The sequence below is a fragment of the Labrus mixtus genome, chromosome 2 (assembly GCF_963584025.1).
Source record: "Labrus mixtus chromosome 2, fLabMix1.1, whole genome shotgun sequence".
In the NCBI taxonomy this organism is placed as follows: domain Eukaryota; kingdom Metazoa; phylum Chordata; class Actinopteri; order Labriformes; family Labridae; genus Labrus; species Labrus mixtus.
The window spans coordinates 4,888,433-4,905,507 of record NC_083613.1 but is presented as its reverse complement, the minus strand read 5'-3'; the positions used below and the strand labels follow the sequence as shown (position 1 = coordinate 4,905,507).

General features: G+C 40.8%; 1 protein-coding gene across 2 annotated transcripts in view; it reads right to left on the bottom strand.

The window, feature by feature from the left end:
• Positions 1-17,075, bottom strand: part of sh3pxd2aa (SH3 and PX domains 2Aa) — a 125,733-nt gene that overhangs the window by 71,537 nt on the left and 37,121 nt on the right. For both annotated transcript variants that reach the window (XM_061048354.1, XM_061048363.1), the window contains exons 3-5: positions 14,757-14,832; positions 11,668-11,744; positions 7,003-7,094 (exon numbers count right to left, since the gene is read on the bottom strand). In XM_061048354.1, coding sequence (XP_060904337.1) covers positions 7,003-7,094; positions 11,668-11,744; positions 14,757-14,832 — 245 coding nt within the window. The remainder of the gene's footprint in view (positions 1-7,002; positions 7,095-11,667; positions 11,745-14,756; positions 14,833-17,075) is intronic.

Here is a 17,075-nt window from a genome sequence, read left to right as displayed (position 1 = left end):
TTCACACATAAAAATGTCATGAAGCTTTTATAGAGTCTTTGATTTCAGGCTTCTTGCAAAGCGGGAGAGAAACATCCCACGTTTTTTTTTTAAGTTTTTTACTCTGCAGGACATTTCATCACATCAAAAAGGAACAAAAAAAAAAAAAAAAAAAAAAAGAGCAGAGATTTCCAGCTGATGGTCCAATCAAAATATATATTAAACATCAAGGAGCGCTCTCGGCTTCAAAAAGAAGCAGCTGATTGCATGAGAGTGGCATCAGCTTGGAGACTCGCTTCCCCCCACTGAGCTGCAGTGCTCTGCTCGACAGACAGGGGTCGCTATGATTTAAACACATGGGAAGAGGGAGAGGGGGACTAGGAGACTTGCTCAGGATCTGTGTTTGGATTGACGGGATAGATTCTTGTGCTGCTCTAAGAGGCACGTGGCTACTATTCCCAATCACATCGTATAGTCTGAAAATTCAATCTAACGTTGTAGAGAAGGAGAGGTGATGTTGTTGTTAAATAAGAGTTTATGGATGGAGTATAAAAATAAGACGTCACAGTTCGATCTGGTCATAAAAAAGGTCAGATTGTGCACCTCGCTCTAACCTGAATGCCAATATGTCGCATCCGCTCCCTTGTATATTGATCATTTTTTTTAAGTCTTCTGCGGCCTGTCAGAGATATCACGGGGATGACAGGTGCATCGGTTGGCCTTGCACTCCTCTGCTTCTTGACCTCCTTGCCTCCCTTGGGAAACCTCCTCTATCCTCTTCATCCCCTTCCTCCTTTGACAGGAAGTGATGCAGTGGACATATTTCATCAAACCTGGTAGATTTACAGCTGTCCTCAGCTCGCTCTATCCGTCACCCTCATGTACAGTCTGGGGCCCTCCCAGGAGCTATTAGTGTTGCAAGAGAGCGAACCCTACACCTTGACAACACCCTGTGAGTAAGTGTGCGAAAAAAAGAGATCACAAGTGAGTCAGACGCCGCATCGGGTGGGTGGGAGGGTAAGGGAGGGTGAGTGAGTGCATGCCGTGTAAAGATGGTGCCGAGAGAGAAAATAGAGCCGAGACTGTAGAAAACAGACAGACAGACGCGAGGTGCACTGAAATAGCCTGGCAACAACAAGCGGGAGCAATTTAGTCTTGGAGGGAGAAAAAAAAAATGCTCAGCTCTTCTCTTGCACAAACATTTTAAAAGATAATTGCAAGAAGTGTCTGAGATCGATGAACGCTCACACATAAGAGCGCATACATGTCCACACACACACACACACACACGCAAAACCTCCCACAGGCTGCACGCTCTGCTGACCACTCCTCACAACTCTGACACACTTTAAGTGTTTAACCCCTTACATGCCGGTGCTGCACATTGTTGGTAGTGTGCTGTGTGGTCTCCAGCGAGTGCTATTGATCCTTATAGTTAGAGGAGAGGGAGAATCCTATCCATTATGTTCTGAGTGAGCCTGTCGCCTTTCTCCTGCTCACAGCAGACGGGGAGGAACGGACAGATGACAGGGAGCATAAAGATGGAGGAGGAGGGGGGGGGGGGGGGGGTTCATAACTCCAGGACAATGTACAAGAGGAGGAGAGGGTGACTACAAATGGGAATAGAAGGGGAATAAGTGAGGAAAGGAGGTAGGGGGAGGAGGAGAGGAAGCATGACGTTTATTTATGTGGCAACTTTCAAGAGCATGATGGGACAAATGTTGCAAAAAAAAGGCAGCAAGAAAGTATGTTGTCTTATTCACTGGCTGAGAACATTTGAGAATATGAGTTTTTTGGCTCTGGCTTGCAGTCTGTTTTTTTAACTGTTGTTTTTAAGCCATACATCCTCCTACATGTGCAGTCATGTCCTCTGGCTAATACAAGATACAAATGAAGCAGGGATACGGTCATCATTAAAAATCTTGCTCAATAGAACACTCCAAAGGATACTTTTGATTCAAAGTGAATCAACAGATGAGTATTTCTAAGCTAAATCAAACTTCATAATTTAAAATTAAAATGTTTAAAGGTTGTGTTAGTGCTGGTTCTGGAAATAAATTAATTCAGGTTTAAGTTTGATAAAATAGGCTGAACTACTGCAAAAGTTCACCAACAACCGACACCTCTGATTGAACAACTGGTAAAGACAATTTTTGACTTTAGAGTAGGATAAAAAAGTTTATAAAATATTTTACTTCTGTTCTCTTTTTCTGCTGTTAATGTTTTTAAGGTTAAACTCATTGGCCCAGCCTATCTGACATTTCTGCTTTTTATTATATGCACTATACGCTTGCTGGTATCTTTGGTAAACCAAATCTAAACACAAACAACTCTCTCTAACTGAATGTCAAACTAACCAAACATAATCATCAGCACTTGAGCTTATACATCAACTCAACTCAAGTGAGTTACCTGCTTTAATACTTTGACATGTTTTAATGTGAAAATGTTCAGATTCAATAAATAGAAAGAATTGATTCAGATTTGGTTATTGTGGACCCAACCCTAATCAGGACTAACTGTTGGCACATCATAACACTGAATGACTTCAATCAAGTTTGAACAGGACGTTTCTAGAGCCACTCAATTGATTAGACATGAGAGACAAGAGAAAAAAAAAGAGGAAACCTACGTTAAGGAGTCAATAGCAGATGACCAGAGTGTATTAGATGAGCTGATACACACTTAAAAACACACTCAGACCAGGATGGATTAATATTAGTCTTGAGCCGTCAGCCTGTCTCTGGGTTTCAAATCACTTTTCTTCATTTACTGCACTTAGGACACACATGAATTTGCACACAGACATTAAAAACCCACACAGTAGTAACACACACACTCCAATCAGGACTTTAAATCAATAGCCAATCTCATTCCTGAACCACAATCCCCCCTATGATTCATTTTCATCAAGCAGATGCATTATGGGGGGGGGGTGGAAGCAACCCATCCAATTTAGCCCCGACACAAGTCGAGTCCTCTGGATCATGACGTCTACTAACTATTAACTGAGGAGACTTTTTTTTTTTTTTTTTTTTAACAGAGAGCGGGCAGTTCAGCCCTCTGAGTATGTTCTTCTTTTATTAAGAGTGGAGAGTGAAAGCCTGCAGGGATCCAGAGAAGCCAGAGGAGGTTTTGGCTCCATTTGATCTGGAGCCGACTGGAGTACAGCAATTCTTCTTGCTGAGGTTTCAACAACTTCAACATCTCTGCGTGTTCGAACTACAACCTCAACTTCACACTGTGAATTTCCGCTGAAGTGTATTCTTTGAGTGGAATCTTCTGACAGCAGTCTTGAGGAGTTATTAAACCAACCTCAGTATGCGTGTTTACATTGTAAATGCTAATGAGCCTCTTATTCAGGGACAGCTTATTTGATGTCGTTGCAGCTCTATTACTTGTTCCATGTCGCAGTGAAAACTCATATTAATGTGCTGACAGCTTATTTTTCATTCAGCCTTATATGCAAGTACATTACTAAGTTACATATTTGTTATTTGGCAGGATATTTAATCATTTAGACATACAATTACACAAGAGATTGCCAAGCAGCAACCTCTGGTGTTAAAAAAATAAACTTTTGACTGACATGTGGGTATAGTTGTTTGCCAGGAGGCTCATGGCCCACCTTAACTCCAACGCTCTGCCTCTTAATAGATTGATCAAAGGGTAGTTTCACAAAGAAATTCCAATATGGCCACTGCCATTGATGGGCTTCAAAATGCTTCATCAGCAACCAATGGAAGACGTCACTGAGACTACGTCCAGGTTTTATATTGTCTATGGAAAGAACTGCACCGTACCATGCAAAAAGTACATCTCGGTAACAGTTATTTTAAAAAGTGTTTTAATGTCAATGAAATAACATTTAAAATAAGATTTTTAGAAGAATAATAAACTTTAAAAAAAAAAACATGTCTACAATGTATACTGATAAAGCACTCTTCGTATCTCCCAGGATTTCTCAAAGCAACTGGGTAAATATGTAGATGTGTCATACAGCAATCTCCATTTTTGAGCATAATCCAAATTGAGAAAATTAATAATTAGTTTTACCTAAATCAACAAAGTAATGGGCAGTTACCCCCAAAAAATGACAATGTCATTATCATAGATCAAATATAAGACGTGCCAAAACAAGTCAATGGATACAGAACAATTTAAACACAACTCATGATCAAAGTCAATGACATGAAACAGAATATCACCTTTTTGTATATAACCTAATAGGTGTTCTTCTTTTTGTCTAATAAGAAAGTTCTTCATATCCCTCACAGACTACCTTTCTGATCCTCTTCTGACTGGTGGAGTTCCCCAAGGGTCAATCCTTGGGCCACTCTTTTTGGTTTTGTTCCCTCTGCATACCACCTGGGCCTGCCTTTCTCTCACTCTCTAACATCTGTTAAACTTGATCAGATGACAATAAAAAATATATAAATTGAGTGTACTGTGTGTGACAGTGATGCTAACAGACTGTGTCTGGTGAGCATAGCATGTATAAACATGGCTTCATCTCCCAACTACTTACAAGAAGACAAATGCTGTATCATTATGCATCTAAATGCAGCAACATACACAGGGCAGAGGGAAAAAGAAAGGAGAATGATGCTTGAAGAGAGGAAGAGAAATAGATTGGAAGAGATGAAGGGCGTAAGTCAAACAAGAGTGCAGAAAGATGAGATGAGAATGCAAGCAAGATGGAAAGCTGTATGGACAGCGAGAAAAAGAGAGCTGTTGATCAAAGAATTAATGCGTTGGTGTTTGCAACCTTAAGCTGTCTCGTCAATTAAACACACTTTTAATAAACGAGGCCAAACCAGACACAAGGAGAAAGAGGAGGATGGAAGATATGGAGGGATACCCGATTATACTGAGCTGTAAAACATCAGTAGGCAGAGGTCACTAAATCCAGCCTGCATCACGTCTTCTTCCTCAGCCTATAAAAACAAATCTCTAAACTACAAAAAGTGGAGGAAGGGAAAAAAATAGAAAAGGAGAAACGCAGTTAAAATATAAAAAAGACATAGCCCGGGTCTAACTAGAGTACTCTGTTGCAGAGCCCTGGGTGCAGATGACTCGTTGCATATAGAAACATATTAAAATTGAATAGTACGATACTGGCATTTGAGCTTTGGAAAGTCGAGTGTGTTCTCTAATTAAAAACTACCCAAAGGGTCTCCTGCTATGAAACAAGTCATTCTCCTCCTCGCACACACACATATCCATCAACTCACTGTACCCCCCCCCCCCCCCCCCCCCCCCCCCGCCCCTAGCCTGGTATGAGCTTTTAACGAACTCTGAGAGAAAGCACTGATCAGGGAATAGTCTTTATGGACAATGAGAAAAGAAAGAGAGATAATGAGCTTAGTTTCAATATCATCATGCTGTATTTAAGAGACGACATGCAAAGATGATGAAATTCATAGCTCGTTCAAGGATGTGTGCTATGGGGTTATTAACAACATGTGAGATCATTTCAGCTCCAGAGATAATGTAAACTTGTATGCTTGTATGTTGCAATGATGGAATTTAACAGTGAGCATAGTCTACAGTGTGTTGCATTCATATGTGCCATCATTACTGGGGAGGCATGTAAATACTGTAGAGGAAAGGAATTGTAATATCCAGCTGTTCATGTTTAGATTTTGGGATGAAAGATATCCAGGATCTTGTAAATCCTGCTTCAAGGTGAGTCATCATCATCCCAATGTGCCTAAAGTACAGTTATACATCAATATCTACTTTGCAACCAAATCCAGTCCAGTCCTATGTAGAAAATATGATCACTGTTCCCCTGCAAATTAAAAAAAATGATGTCACAAAAGATTCTGGTGCGCTTGCGTATTCAACCTGCTCCAACTAAACTAAACTAAAGCCGAGCCTCTGTTCCCTGCAGTCATTTTCAAAAGAAATCCCTGCAATTAAACAGATCTTTGAATATGTCCTGTCCTGAATTATTATTCTATCTGGTTGGGGTGCAGACACAATGGATTGGTACACTGGTACACTTAGAATCTCCAACAATTATGATTGTGCTGTTTGTAGACATGCTGGTTAGTTGACAGCAAGTGCTCAATTATTGCAAATATTCTCCTTTAAATCTACTGGCCATACCATAACAAATAAGGTTGTAGCAAAAAAACTGTGTATTGAATTAGGGAAGGGTGAATTTGATAAATTAACGGTCGTTCTTTAGTACCTTATACTTGATATACAATCACTGCGCAGCACAGTGTAGGTCACACAAATGAAGAAAAACATAAAAAGGTCAGCGGAAATGCTCGTTACAGCTTGTAAACACAACATTCAAACTAGGACTCTCCTCCTGGGCTCATCGCCACCAAAAGTGCATACCCACTGCAGGACATTAGCGTGTACGTTTACTGCCTGTAGCGACACTGCAAGCTACCTGAGAATAGGCCTATTATTGTGAAAAAAACTGTCAATTGAGCAAGCTAGCACATGCTAACCGCCTGTCTATGGCACATGCCAGTACAACAGAAAAGCAGGCCAACTCTGCATCATTGGGTGAAAGCCAAGTTCACCCTCATTTTGGAACAAGCTTTATCAGCTTGGGCATTTTGCCTCACTGTGATGATATTCTTTTTGTTGCCGCTATGTCGAGTCCAATGAATCAAGCCGGAATTGTATCCACTCCCAAACCCCCCTCTGCGCCTTCATTAACTGGGGTACCAAAACAAACCAAAACGTCAAAATACAGGCAGAGCACAGGTTCTCTGCAAACACAGTCACCACCACACATGTATGGCAGCCCATGAAGTAAAGCTACTAAATCTGCCTTTAATGTTGTTTTGCTCCTTGAAGCAGATGTCAAAACCATTGGTATGGGGTCCACATATTCACACTGTGAGTGGAACTATGTTCAGCTGATGCGCCGCCGCAGTAATGATAGCCTTGCTGTGGAGCTTGACACATAATTAAGTTGGCACCTAAGTGATTTGTGTGCATGTGTTGGCCATTTCTTTTGTTGTGTGTATGCACAGTGAAGTCTGTGGCACTCACTCCACAGGGGGGTTGACGTCCTCAGCTTTTGTCTCAAAGAAGCGCAGCACCTCCTCACTCTGAGAAATCTGTGGAGGGAGTCTCACCAGCGCCTAAAGAGAGAGAGAGGCAGAAAGAGAACGATGGGCGTTAAAAAGACAACAGCCTGCAATTAGTTTTGTTCTTTACTCAAGTGTGTTAAGGCTGCATATTACTGCAATTAAAGGTTGCTCTTTTGTTAACTTTCACACGCTCTTCCTGATTGTGAAAATGTTTATTACATCTCTGTTATATCTGTGCCTCTGTCTCTGCACTGTTGTTATCTTCAACACAGAGGTCCTTCTTAGAAAGAGTATCCCAATCCCTACAAGATCACACTAAAAAAAATAATAAAGGTATCAATTTATATCAACACATGTGCAGGTTGGAAGTTGTCAACCTCAACAAAACATAGAATTGTGACCAAACTTTGAAGTAGGCCTGCACAATCTGAGAAAAAAAATATATGCAATGTGCGGTAAAATTGTTTAATCATGTGAAACAAATTGCGAAACAAAAAATAAAGACTGCAAGTAAGCTATAACCAGGGACATTGCAGAGGATTTCAGAGGGACAAAAGGAGCAATTTTTCAAATCATTAAATGAATACATGCCCAGAATGACAACTTTTCCGACACTGTTAAATGAACATTAAAATATACACATCTAAAAGTGGAGGGAAGTGATGAAGGGAGGAGTTAAAGTCTTTGTCTTATGGTGCGTTCCAGTTGGTCTGGGAAGTGGGAAATTCAGAGTTTAACTCCTCCCTTCATCACTTCCCTCCAAAATAAGATCCTACCAAAAAATGAATTAACTTGAAAGTTAAAAATCTGCATTTTCGGGGCGCTGGTGGCACAGTGGTTAGTACTTAGTATGGAGGCTGTAGTCCCCCAAGCGGGCGGCCCAGGTTCAAATCCGACCTGTGGCCCATTTCCCTCATATCGTTCCCCACTCTCTCTCTCCCTGATTTCCGACTCTATCCACTGTCCTAGCTCTCCAATAAAGTCACAAAACGCTCCAACAACAACAAAAATCTGCATTTTCCATTCTTTGTTACCAACCCCTTATTTGCGTTCCTTCATTTGTTCTAACACAACGTAATGTTATGTTGCTAGCATCATTTATGAACGCTAGCAAACATTGTTGGTAGCACATTTAAGCGGCTGAACAGTTCAAACAAAGAGAGACTCTTCCTTCTGAATAATGTGAACCCTTTCATTACACCCATCAGTAGTAAAATCAAAAACAAGCAACAGTTGTAGTCATACTTTGGTCACAAACCTGATGTCTGCCTCCGCCTCAGTAACTCACACTGACAAAGTGCATGTGCCTATGCGCATTAGCACTTAGGCGCGTGCATGTACAGAACATTAAGGAGAGAGCATCATGGTGGCCTTCGTCGGAAACTTGGGATTTCATCGTCTACAGTACATGATATCATTAAAAGATTATGAGATTCTGAAGAAATCTCTGCTGAACAGCCTATGTTGGGTGGCTGTGATCTATAGGCCGTCAGATGGCGCAGCATTAACAACAGATATGATTCTGTAGTTGATGCCACATTTGTACTAACGGGGTTATATGTTTATTGATAAAGCAAACTACAGTGAAAGAGAGGATCATATGTCTGACTAACCATCCATATTTAATGATTTGTTCACTCTCCACCCGAGGTCTAGCTCATGAACAACACAGAGGTGCCCGACCATGAAGATATGCGACAACATCAGCACAGCGAGGGCCTTTCATTTAAATGAGCACAGTCTGAGGCACCTTCATATTTCATTCATCAGATCTTATATTATTGAAAGAGCCTCGTGGTCGGGATTGAGGATGTCGTATCTTGCCGTGTACTCAACGTTGGCTGGACTCCCACAATCTCTAGAGAGCAGATCCCTGGAGAATACTGGGTAATTACTCTTCCTCTCTGTTGTTTGCCTCATAAACAGGATGCAGGAAGTAAACAGTGCGGCACACTCCAGTGCTGGGCTCGCTATAACAACCATAAACATTAGAGCGCTCTGGGTTATTTGGGTAATGAGGAAACATGTGCAGAGCAAAAGGATCAGGTTGATTTCAGATGAGTGTAATTGCATTCGTTTCTTAGACTTCTTTTGGTCCCAATTACTGGGTTGACACAGTGGCTAACTTTTCCTAAAACAGGACGACAATAACTGCAAACTAATTGTTTGCAAAGAGATAAATAAGTGCCTTAATTTGACATTAAGCCTCCTAAATTTGGGCTTGAACTAGTGGTCAAAATGTATTCATGATTTCAGGGTTGAGAGTCTTATTTAGCATCTGCTAAAATCTCTTTCTCAACATTGGTGAGGTGTGGCTTATCAAGTTTTGATTGACAGTCTGTTTGAATCATCTGAGAAGAAAGCATGAGTGCCAGAGATTTTTATTTAAGTTGGTAACTGGAAGCTTCGTTAACGAAAATGATTGTTGTCCCTAATATAGTTTGCAGCTAGCATAAACATGCTACATGAGCTGGGATTATTTCACTCAGTCGGTGGTGTTACCCCTAGACTGCATAAAACATGGATGTAGTCTCAGTGACCTCACCATGCTGGTTTCTTTGGAAGCTTATCGATTGGCGATTGCCATTTTGAAAATGCTGTCTCAACCAAACTTTCAGTCATAGTTAAAGGCAAAGAGGTGCAGCTCAGGCGGGCCTTAAGCCCCCTGACAAACAGCTACAGTGTGCCATCTTGCTGTCAGATCAATCATGCCCTTTAATTATGCACAACTCTTATCTTTCATAAAATCAAAACAGATGCGTTATAAAAAAATGGACCTCCTGTAAAATGTGTGTCGATAAAGACCTGAACTAGTTAGAACATGATCGTTTTTGGTACCAGGGTATAAACGTGTTTATTTCTGCTGACAAAATGGACATTTCGATGTGGGGTATGGAGAGATGCCAGCCTCAAGTGGACACTCAAGGAACTGCAGTTGTTGGCACTTCCGCTATGGCTTCAATTTTCACAGGTTACCACTTGGTGTTAACTTATAATGTGATTATTAGAGATGTAACAAATATCATCAACAGCCTGAAGTAAAGACTGCTGAATAACCATGGTCAGTAAAAAGCCAAAAAGTAGCCATTTCACCTTTTTTTTAATAATAAGTTGGGGATCTTTCTTGCATCATTTTTGTTGTAATACCCAAACATAACCACGCCAAATATAATCCCAATATCAGGAAAGCTAATATAAAGTCAAGGCATTATATTTCCAATTTGGATGGACACTTTGATTAAAGGCTTTATATGTGATTTTTTGATCCAGCAGATGTCGCCCTTGAGCACCAGCATGAAACCAAAACAACTGGCGCTGCATTGTTGTGTTAGCATGCTAATGCTAGCGATCTTTATTATGCTCGTATCTTCACACTGCATGTAAATTTACCTGAAATGAGCGTGATCTAGAAACGTAGTTAAGCAGTGAGTACAGTATGTTATTCTTTTATTCGCGAGGGGAAGAGTTAGCTGCCATCCCAACGATGTAAACAAACTGAAGATAGGACTCTGAAAACTCTGAAAACATCACAGACAGTGGGACTCGGGTGTTACACCCATTGTAGACAGTCATGACTCACAGAGTTATTTTCAGAGGATATACTTGATTTCTATTATATTTAAGTGTGAAAAATCACATAGAAAGCCTTTAAGGGGATTCCTTTTTTGGCCTTTGTTGATATACAGCTTAAGAGAGACAGGAAACAAATTTGGGATGAGAGAGTGAAATAGACGTGCATTAAAGGAGATGATTTTTCCTGGAGGGGAGGAAACCTGCGACTTGTGAGTGGAGGACTGTACAGTAGACTCTGTCTGCATATAGAGCTCCTCCCATTCAACCATCTAAACCAGAGCTCCTGAAACAGTTTCTTCAATATTTTGAGATGCCTATTTTTATGTTTACAAGACACTTCAAGGGTTTTTAAGTGGCTTTAAAGCAACCTGTCCCTCTGCTTGTGTGGATTTTTGCCTCGATGAAGGAAGGAAGGAAGGAAGGAAGGAAGGAAGGAAGTATGAAGGGCATGACAGAGGAAAGGGCCTGTATCCGGGATAAATAAAAAAACTAATTAGAGAGAGAACAGGAAGTGATAAGTTGAGTCTCCCTTGAACTTGGGATGACTTTAAGGCTCTCAGGGTTTTCTCTTTATTTCTATTTAGGACTGGAGAAGAACTTTATTTCTAAGTGTAACAAATGAGGGGATAAGGTCGTTGAGAGTGAGCCTTTGAAACGAGGCCCACTCAAATTCTCTTTCATGCAGCGCAGTGACTCAAAAAAAGTTTGGTTGCACAACTAGGTCGCCCCACTTCTCTGACTAGTGGCACACATAAAATAAACAACTCTCGATTGTAGGAAGAGTTCATAACCAAGCAAGAGTCCGTCGGAGCCTCAGAAAAGTCCAGTGTCAGAGCACATTAGTGACTCTTCAGAAGCCTCCAAGAGCTAAGACACACAGGTCTTCACAGTAACCACTCTGAAACTTTTCCATGTCCACAACGAGTAGTATGTCTGAATCCCATTTTTTTTTAAGCATGTGAAGGGGGGACCTTTGACCCCCTCACAGATGGGTGGAGGGGGGGGGGGTGGTTGTTCCCAAGAGTCAGATGAGGAACTGAAGGATGTTTACCCTGCAGTAGTCGTCGATGAAACGCAGTCGCTTCATGGCCACGTCTCGCACATGGCTTCTCCGGAACAGGATTTTGCCTGGAGAGGAAGAAAAAAGAGGAACGAGAGGAGATTAGAAATGTGAGAGAGGACGGATAGGGTGAAGGAAAAGGCAAGCTTGTTTAAACTGAACCTTCCAGAAACAAAGCAAATCAAAGTGCTTTGAGAGGGCATTGGAATGCAAAAAAAAAAGACATGCAGACACTCTTTTCTTCAACAAACAACAACTTTGAGCTTATCTGACATTATAGCCTGCATCATGTGAAAACCCAATCCCACCAGGAGATGTCAGTAATGTACACTGGTGATACTAAAGCCATCTTTGTCCCACAGTCAAGCCCCTAGCATGTCCTCCTATATGGATTCCGTGACCTCTGCCTGCGACACGGCTTTTAAAATAACAAATAGGATTCATATACACATGGGTCATGAAGTTTTCCTCTCATCCTCTCATCCCACCCATGGGGAACATAAAAGGACCCCCTGACGATCAAATGTATGCACTGACATCCTGTGCAGGAAGTGTAAAATGATGAGAGTGCTTATTGCATAATCAGCTCGTCTACAGGCTCTATTTCAAGAGTTCTACTTTTACCCTGGAATAAAAATAACTATTAATTTACATATTACACGAACATTTTACTCAAGCAATGACTTATTCATTTTTAGACCATCAGGGATTTCTGACAAGTACAAGTCTGCATCACATGAGCTGCTGAAAACCAGATAATTTAAAATAAATGTGCAATCAGCTGCAACTGTTCCTCGGGTTGGACACTGCAGTCTTTAAATGAACTAACTGGTCGTTAGAAGTTCAACTGGTTGTCTTTTATGTAGAACAGCTATCTATAAGAAATGTGGGAAGTATTAAAGTAGTCTTAAGGGCTGCAACTAACTTTATTTTGCATGTGAATTATTTGACAGTTGTTCATAAATCGACTGATCATATGGTCCATAAAATGTTACAAACTGGGGAAACTGCAAGATGCATTCATAAAGCTTAGATAATGACTTCTTCAAGACGGCTTGTTTTTGTCCAAACAGGAAAACAGAAAAAGATTTTGTTTTCAGTTAAAACTGCAACTATGCAAAAAAAGAAAAATTACAATATATTTCTGTAATATTGAATCTTAAGTTTAAAAAAAAAAAAATCAAGACATAAAACAAAAAAAACCCTCCCTGCCTCTCTGTTGTCCACAGCAGGGGCAGAGAACTGCTGACCCCTTCTTGACTACCAGCAGACAAACCTGAGTCATTCATGTCTGCAATAAAAACATGACTAACATTATATCTGTTTCAAAATGTGCAAAAGCAAAGAAAGTTAAAAGGTGTGTGTCAGAAAAAGTATGGAAAAATAACACTAAAATGTGCCAATTTGATTTATTCCTCTGATCTGACATGACAGCGTCTTAACATGAGGTCCCAGTGCGGGGGGTTGTGTTTCAGCTGTGGTGCAAATGTGATTTATTTGCGCTTAATTACTGAGCATGAAATACAACGGATCGTTTTTGTTTGGCTCCTTCAAGTCTAAAAGCAAACAACAGGATATGTTGCGTGCTCCACCTGCAGACGCTCATTACCTGAAGCAGCTGTTCAAGAATTAGATCACTGGCTAGACCATCATAGACATGTAAGTGTATGATGAAAAAAAAAGCCAAGTCAGAAGTTGGTTGCTGCAGGAGGCCACTGTCATTTCAAAGTCATGGCCGCTGAATAACTTCCTTTAGAATGTGAGCCAACATGCCATGGATCATTTAAAAGACCTGGCTCGAATGTGTTGAGGAGAAATGTTTTCATTAAAATGACGAATCACTTGAATATTGTAAAGAAGATTGAAGGTCGATTCCAAAAGCGGGATTTTCTATTTTGAGTGGCAAAAAATGTACGTTTATGGCCCATCCTCGTCTGAAATATCATCCTGTAGTTTTAATGCATTCCATGAGTGTCACACAAGCAAGGGCAAGAGGAGTTTATCCTCAAATAAACATCCTCACAAACAAACACAGACAGTCAATAATGTTTGCATCTGGTGCCACTGGCTTCAGAGATAAGAGGTATGTGGACATTTGGCTGGATTCCAAATAGTTTTTGTTTGTATGTGTGTGTGTGTGTGTGAGAGAGACATCATGAGTAAACACACAGGGGAGGAGGATGAGGAGGAGGATGAAGAAGAGGAGGAGGGCTTCAGGTGAGATAGAGAATGTACAGTGTTGTTTGCAGGGCTCGAGATGAGTGTGTGTAATAATAAACAACACTTAACAGACAGACTTTGGACAAATGAATCTAGAGAGATCTGCATGACCAGCATACAAGTGTACAGAGATACACACACGCACACACATTCAAGACATGGGTGTGATTAGCAGAATCACTGTCAGCCCTCCTGCCCTGGACTCTGAACTGCCACAAACACCCTCATCGATCACTGCCACACTGCACTGTAGGTCGCCATGAGCCTGAATGTCAGGAGACAACTTACAGCAGGAGAGACGAGCATGTGTGTGGCGCGACGCCAATCAATGTTAGGACACACACACACACACACACACACACACACACACACACACACACACACACACACACACACACACACACACACACACACACACACACACACGGCATGTATATCCGTGCTTATCAAATTATTAAGCACATGAAAAACAATCTCAGTTCTAAAAGTCAAACTGATTCAACAACGCCCTTAGATGAAAAGTCACACAGATATACAAGCTGGAAAACACAGCAGAGATTTGAAAGTCACAGATAGCGCCTTGTCAGCAGCAACACACACACACATCTATACATGCATACACACACACACACACACACACACACACACACACACACACACACACACACACACACACACACACACACACACACACACACACACACACACACACACACACACACACACACACACACATGCAGCACAGGCAGCACAGGCAGGCATCAGTAACCAGCTCATATTGACGCTGCGCTACTGCCAGCCATACATTATTAATATGGGAGCCTTGTTCAGATAAATGGAGCTGAGGAGCAGGCTATTACCTGGGAGAAATGGGATGATCCTCTTCTTGGGGTCTTTCTGCCCTCCCTCAATTGGGAACTTGTCAAGTATCTGCATCTACGGATGGAAGAGGAAAAACAGTTTTAGTTCAATGTGGTGGTTTTTGGTCAAATGTTGATCTTGACTCCTGAGAGTGAGATGATAAGATCGATATCAAGCTCAATCTGTATCTTAAGTGTGGAGCGGGAGCCAGCAGCAAAATAGCTTAGCTTAGCATAAACACAGGCTGACTTGACTCGTTTCAAAAGTTCACACACCAACCAACCAGCAACTCTTCGATTCCAGCTCATGCATCAATTCATGGTATCTTGTGTGTGTTTTTTACTTCATGAAGTATCAACAAGAAATGGTATCCATTCAAAACCGAACATGTCATGGTGGCACAAGCAGACGACCCTTATTTTTGGAGCACTGACCATCAACAGCCTTTGGTCACTGCAAACAGCAATCCATTGAACACATCCCCCTTCAACTGTGAACCAGCTCTTGAATATAAGTAACCTAAACATCCAGCTCAAAAAAAACCTGTAAATAAAACAACTCTGTTTAGTTCTATCAGCAGAGCGGGCACCACATGTGCAGCTGATACACCAGGTCGCTGGTTCGATCCCAGCCTGGGAGCATGTTGCATGGTATCCCCAGTTTCTCTCTGAAACACGTCTCTCTTCAGCTCTTCTATCCAGTAATGGCAGATAAAACAACTAGGTTATTTCTAACATGTCTGATGACTTACTCGTATTATTAACTGAGGTATACATTCATAATGACTTTTTTCATTGTTTTGAGAGTCTAGATCTGACGACTTGTTAAAGAAAGTGTCCACATTGCTGTCATGCATAATGTCTGTACAATGTTTCATAAGATAAGATGTATTTATTGTCACTGTACAAGTGCAACAAAATATTGTTGGAGCAAACCTGTAGATGCTGAATAGAAGCAATTAAATATAGAAAAATATACAAATAGTAAAGCCGTATTATACAAGCCGTAACAGATGGGTGACATCACTCAGGCTTCTTCCATTAATGTTTACAGTCTATGGTTCAGAGTCAGTGTTAAAAGGAGGGACGGGGTGGTGGGTGGGGGTTCCGTATCCAGTGATGGGGAGCTTCTGTGTGGTGCAGAGAGTCAGCGTATGGAGGAGGATGGGGGGGCTGCGGGGTCTCTGGGTCCAGGGGATCCGGGTCCAAGCCAGGTCCAAGTGCAGTTTTTGTGTTATACTGCTTACATTTTCCTGACATGAGCTCTTTGCTTTAGCTACCTCGAGCTGCCTTTTTTTAAACTGGATATAGAGCAATCTAAGTTTAACAGTGATGCCTCTAAATGACAAACTGAAGCAATCCAGACCATCAACTGAAAGATTCATTACATAATTGTAGTTTTAGTGTTAACAGTAAACGCCTGTCAGAGCTGTAATCAGGCCTGATACAGAAAAATGAGTAAGTATGGCATGCAGATCTGAGAGTCTGGGTTTTACATTCTCCAAGACAAAGAGGATTTATTTGTATGTACCACATGTGTGTCTTTATTATTCATGAAATAATTATCTGATAACTGTCACTTTAATTTAAACAACTCCATTGAATACGTCTCAATGTTCTGTATAGTTTTGAGTGTTTAGTTAAGATCTTAATTGGTGTATAGTTTACTTAGTACTTGCTAATAATAGTTGTAAACACATTGAACCTATCGTTATTTTTTATTTTTTTGTTCTCAAATCTTTTTTATTTTTTAAACTTTCTTTATGTCTTTTACATATTAACAATATTTCCATTTGGTAATGTCCGTACAGAATGTGTATTTTTTTCCAACAAGAACAAGATAAACACATGCATACAAACAAACAATTAGACCCCTCACCCCCACCAATACCCCTCCCCTGGCACATATCCCCTTGAGAAAAAAAAGAAACAGGGTTGACAATAATAAAAAGTGAAAAATTGCAGGATTTTTCAGGCTAGGTTCTCAGTCCAGATTAAGATTATGACATTCTGTGCTTTTGACATATGACAAAAAGGGGTTCCAAGTGTTATGTTTGTTTTAATTCATATTCTTATTTTATTTGCATGCTTGTCTTTCACTGCCGCAACACTTGAATTCCCCCCACTGGGGATCAATAAAGGATTATGTCGTCTTAAATTCATTATGGGAAAAGGCTGTGTGTGTATAGTTGATGGAGGTCACAGTAACAACACTGGAAAAATGACTAGCTTACATTAAATTCATTCTGATGGCTTATCATGATGAAGACAAAACAATGCTGCAGGTTGTATATAACATCATCTTTATCAATGAAAACA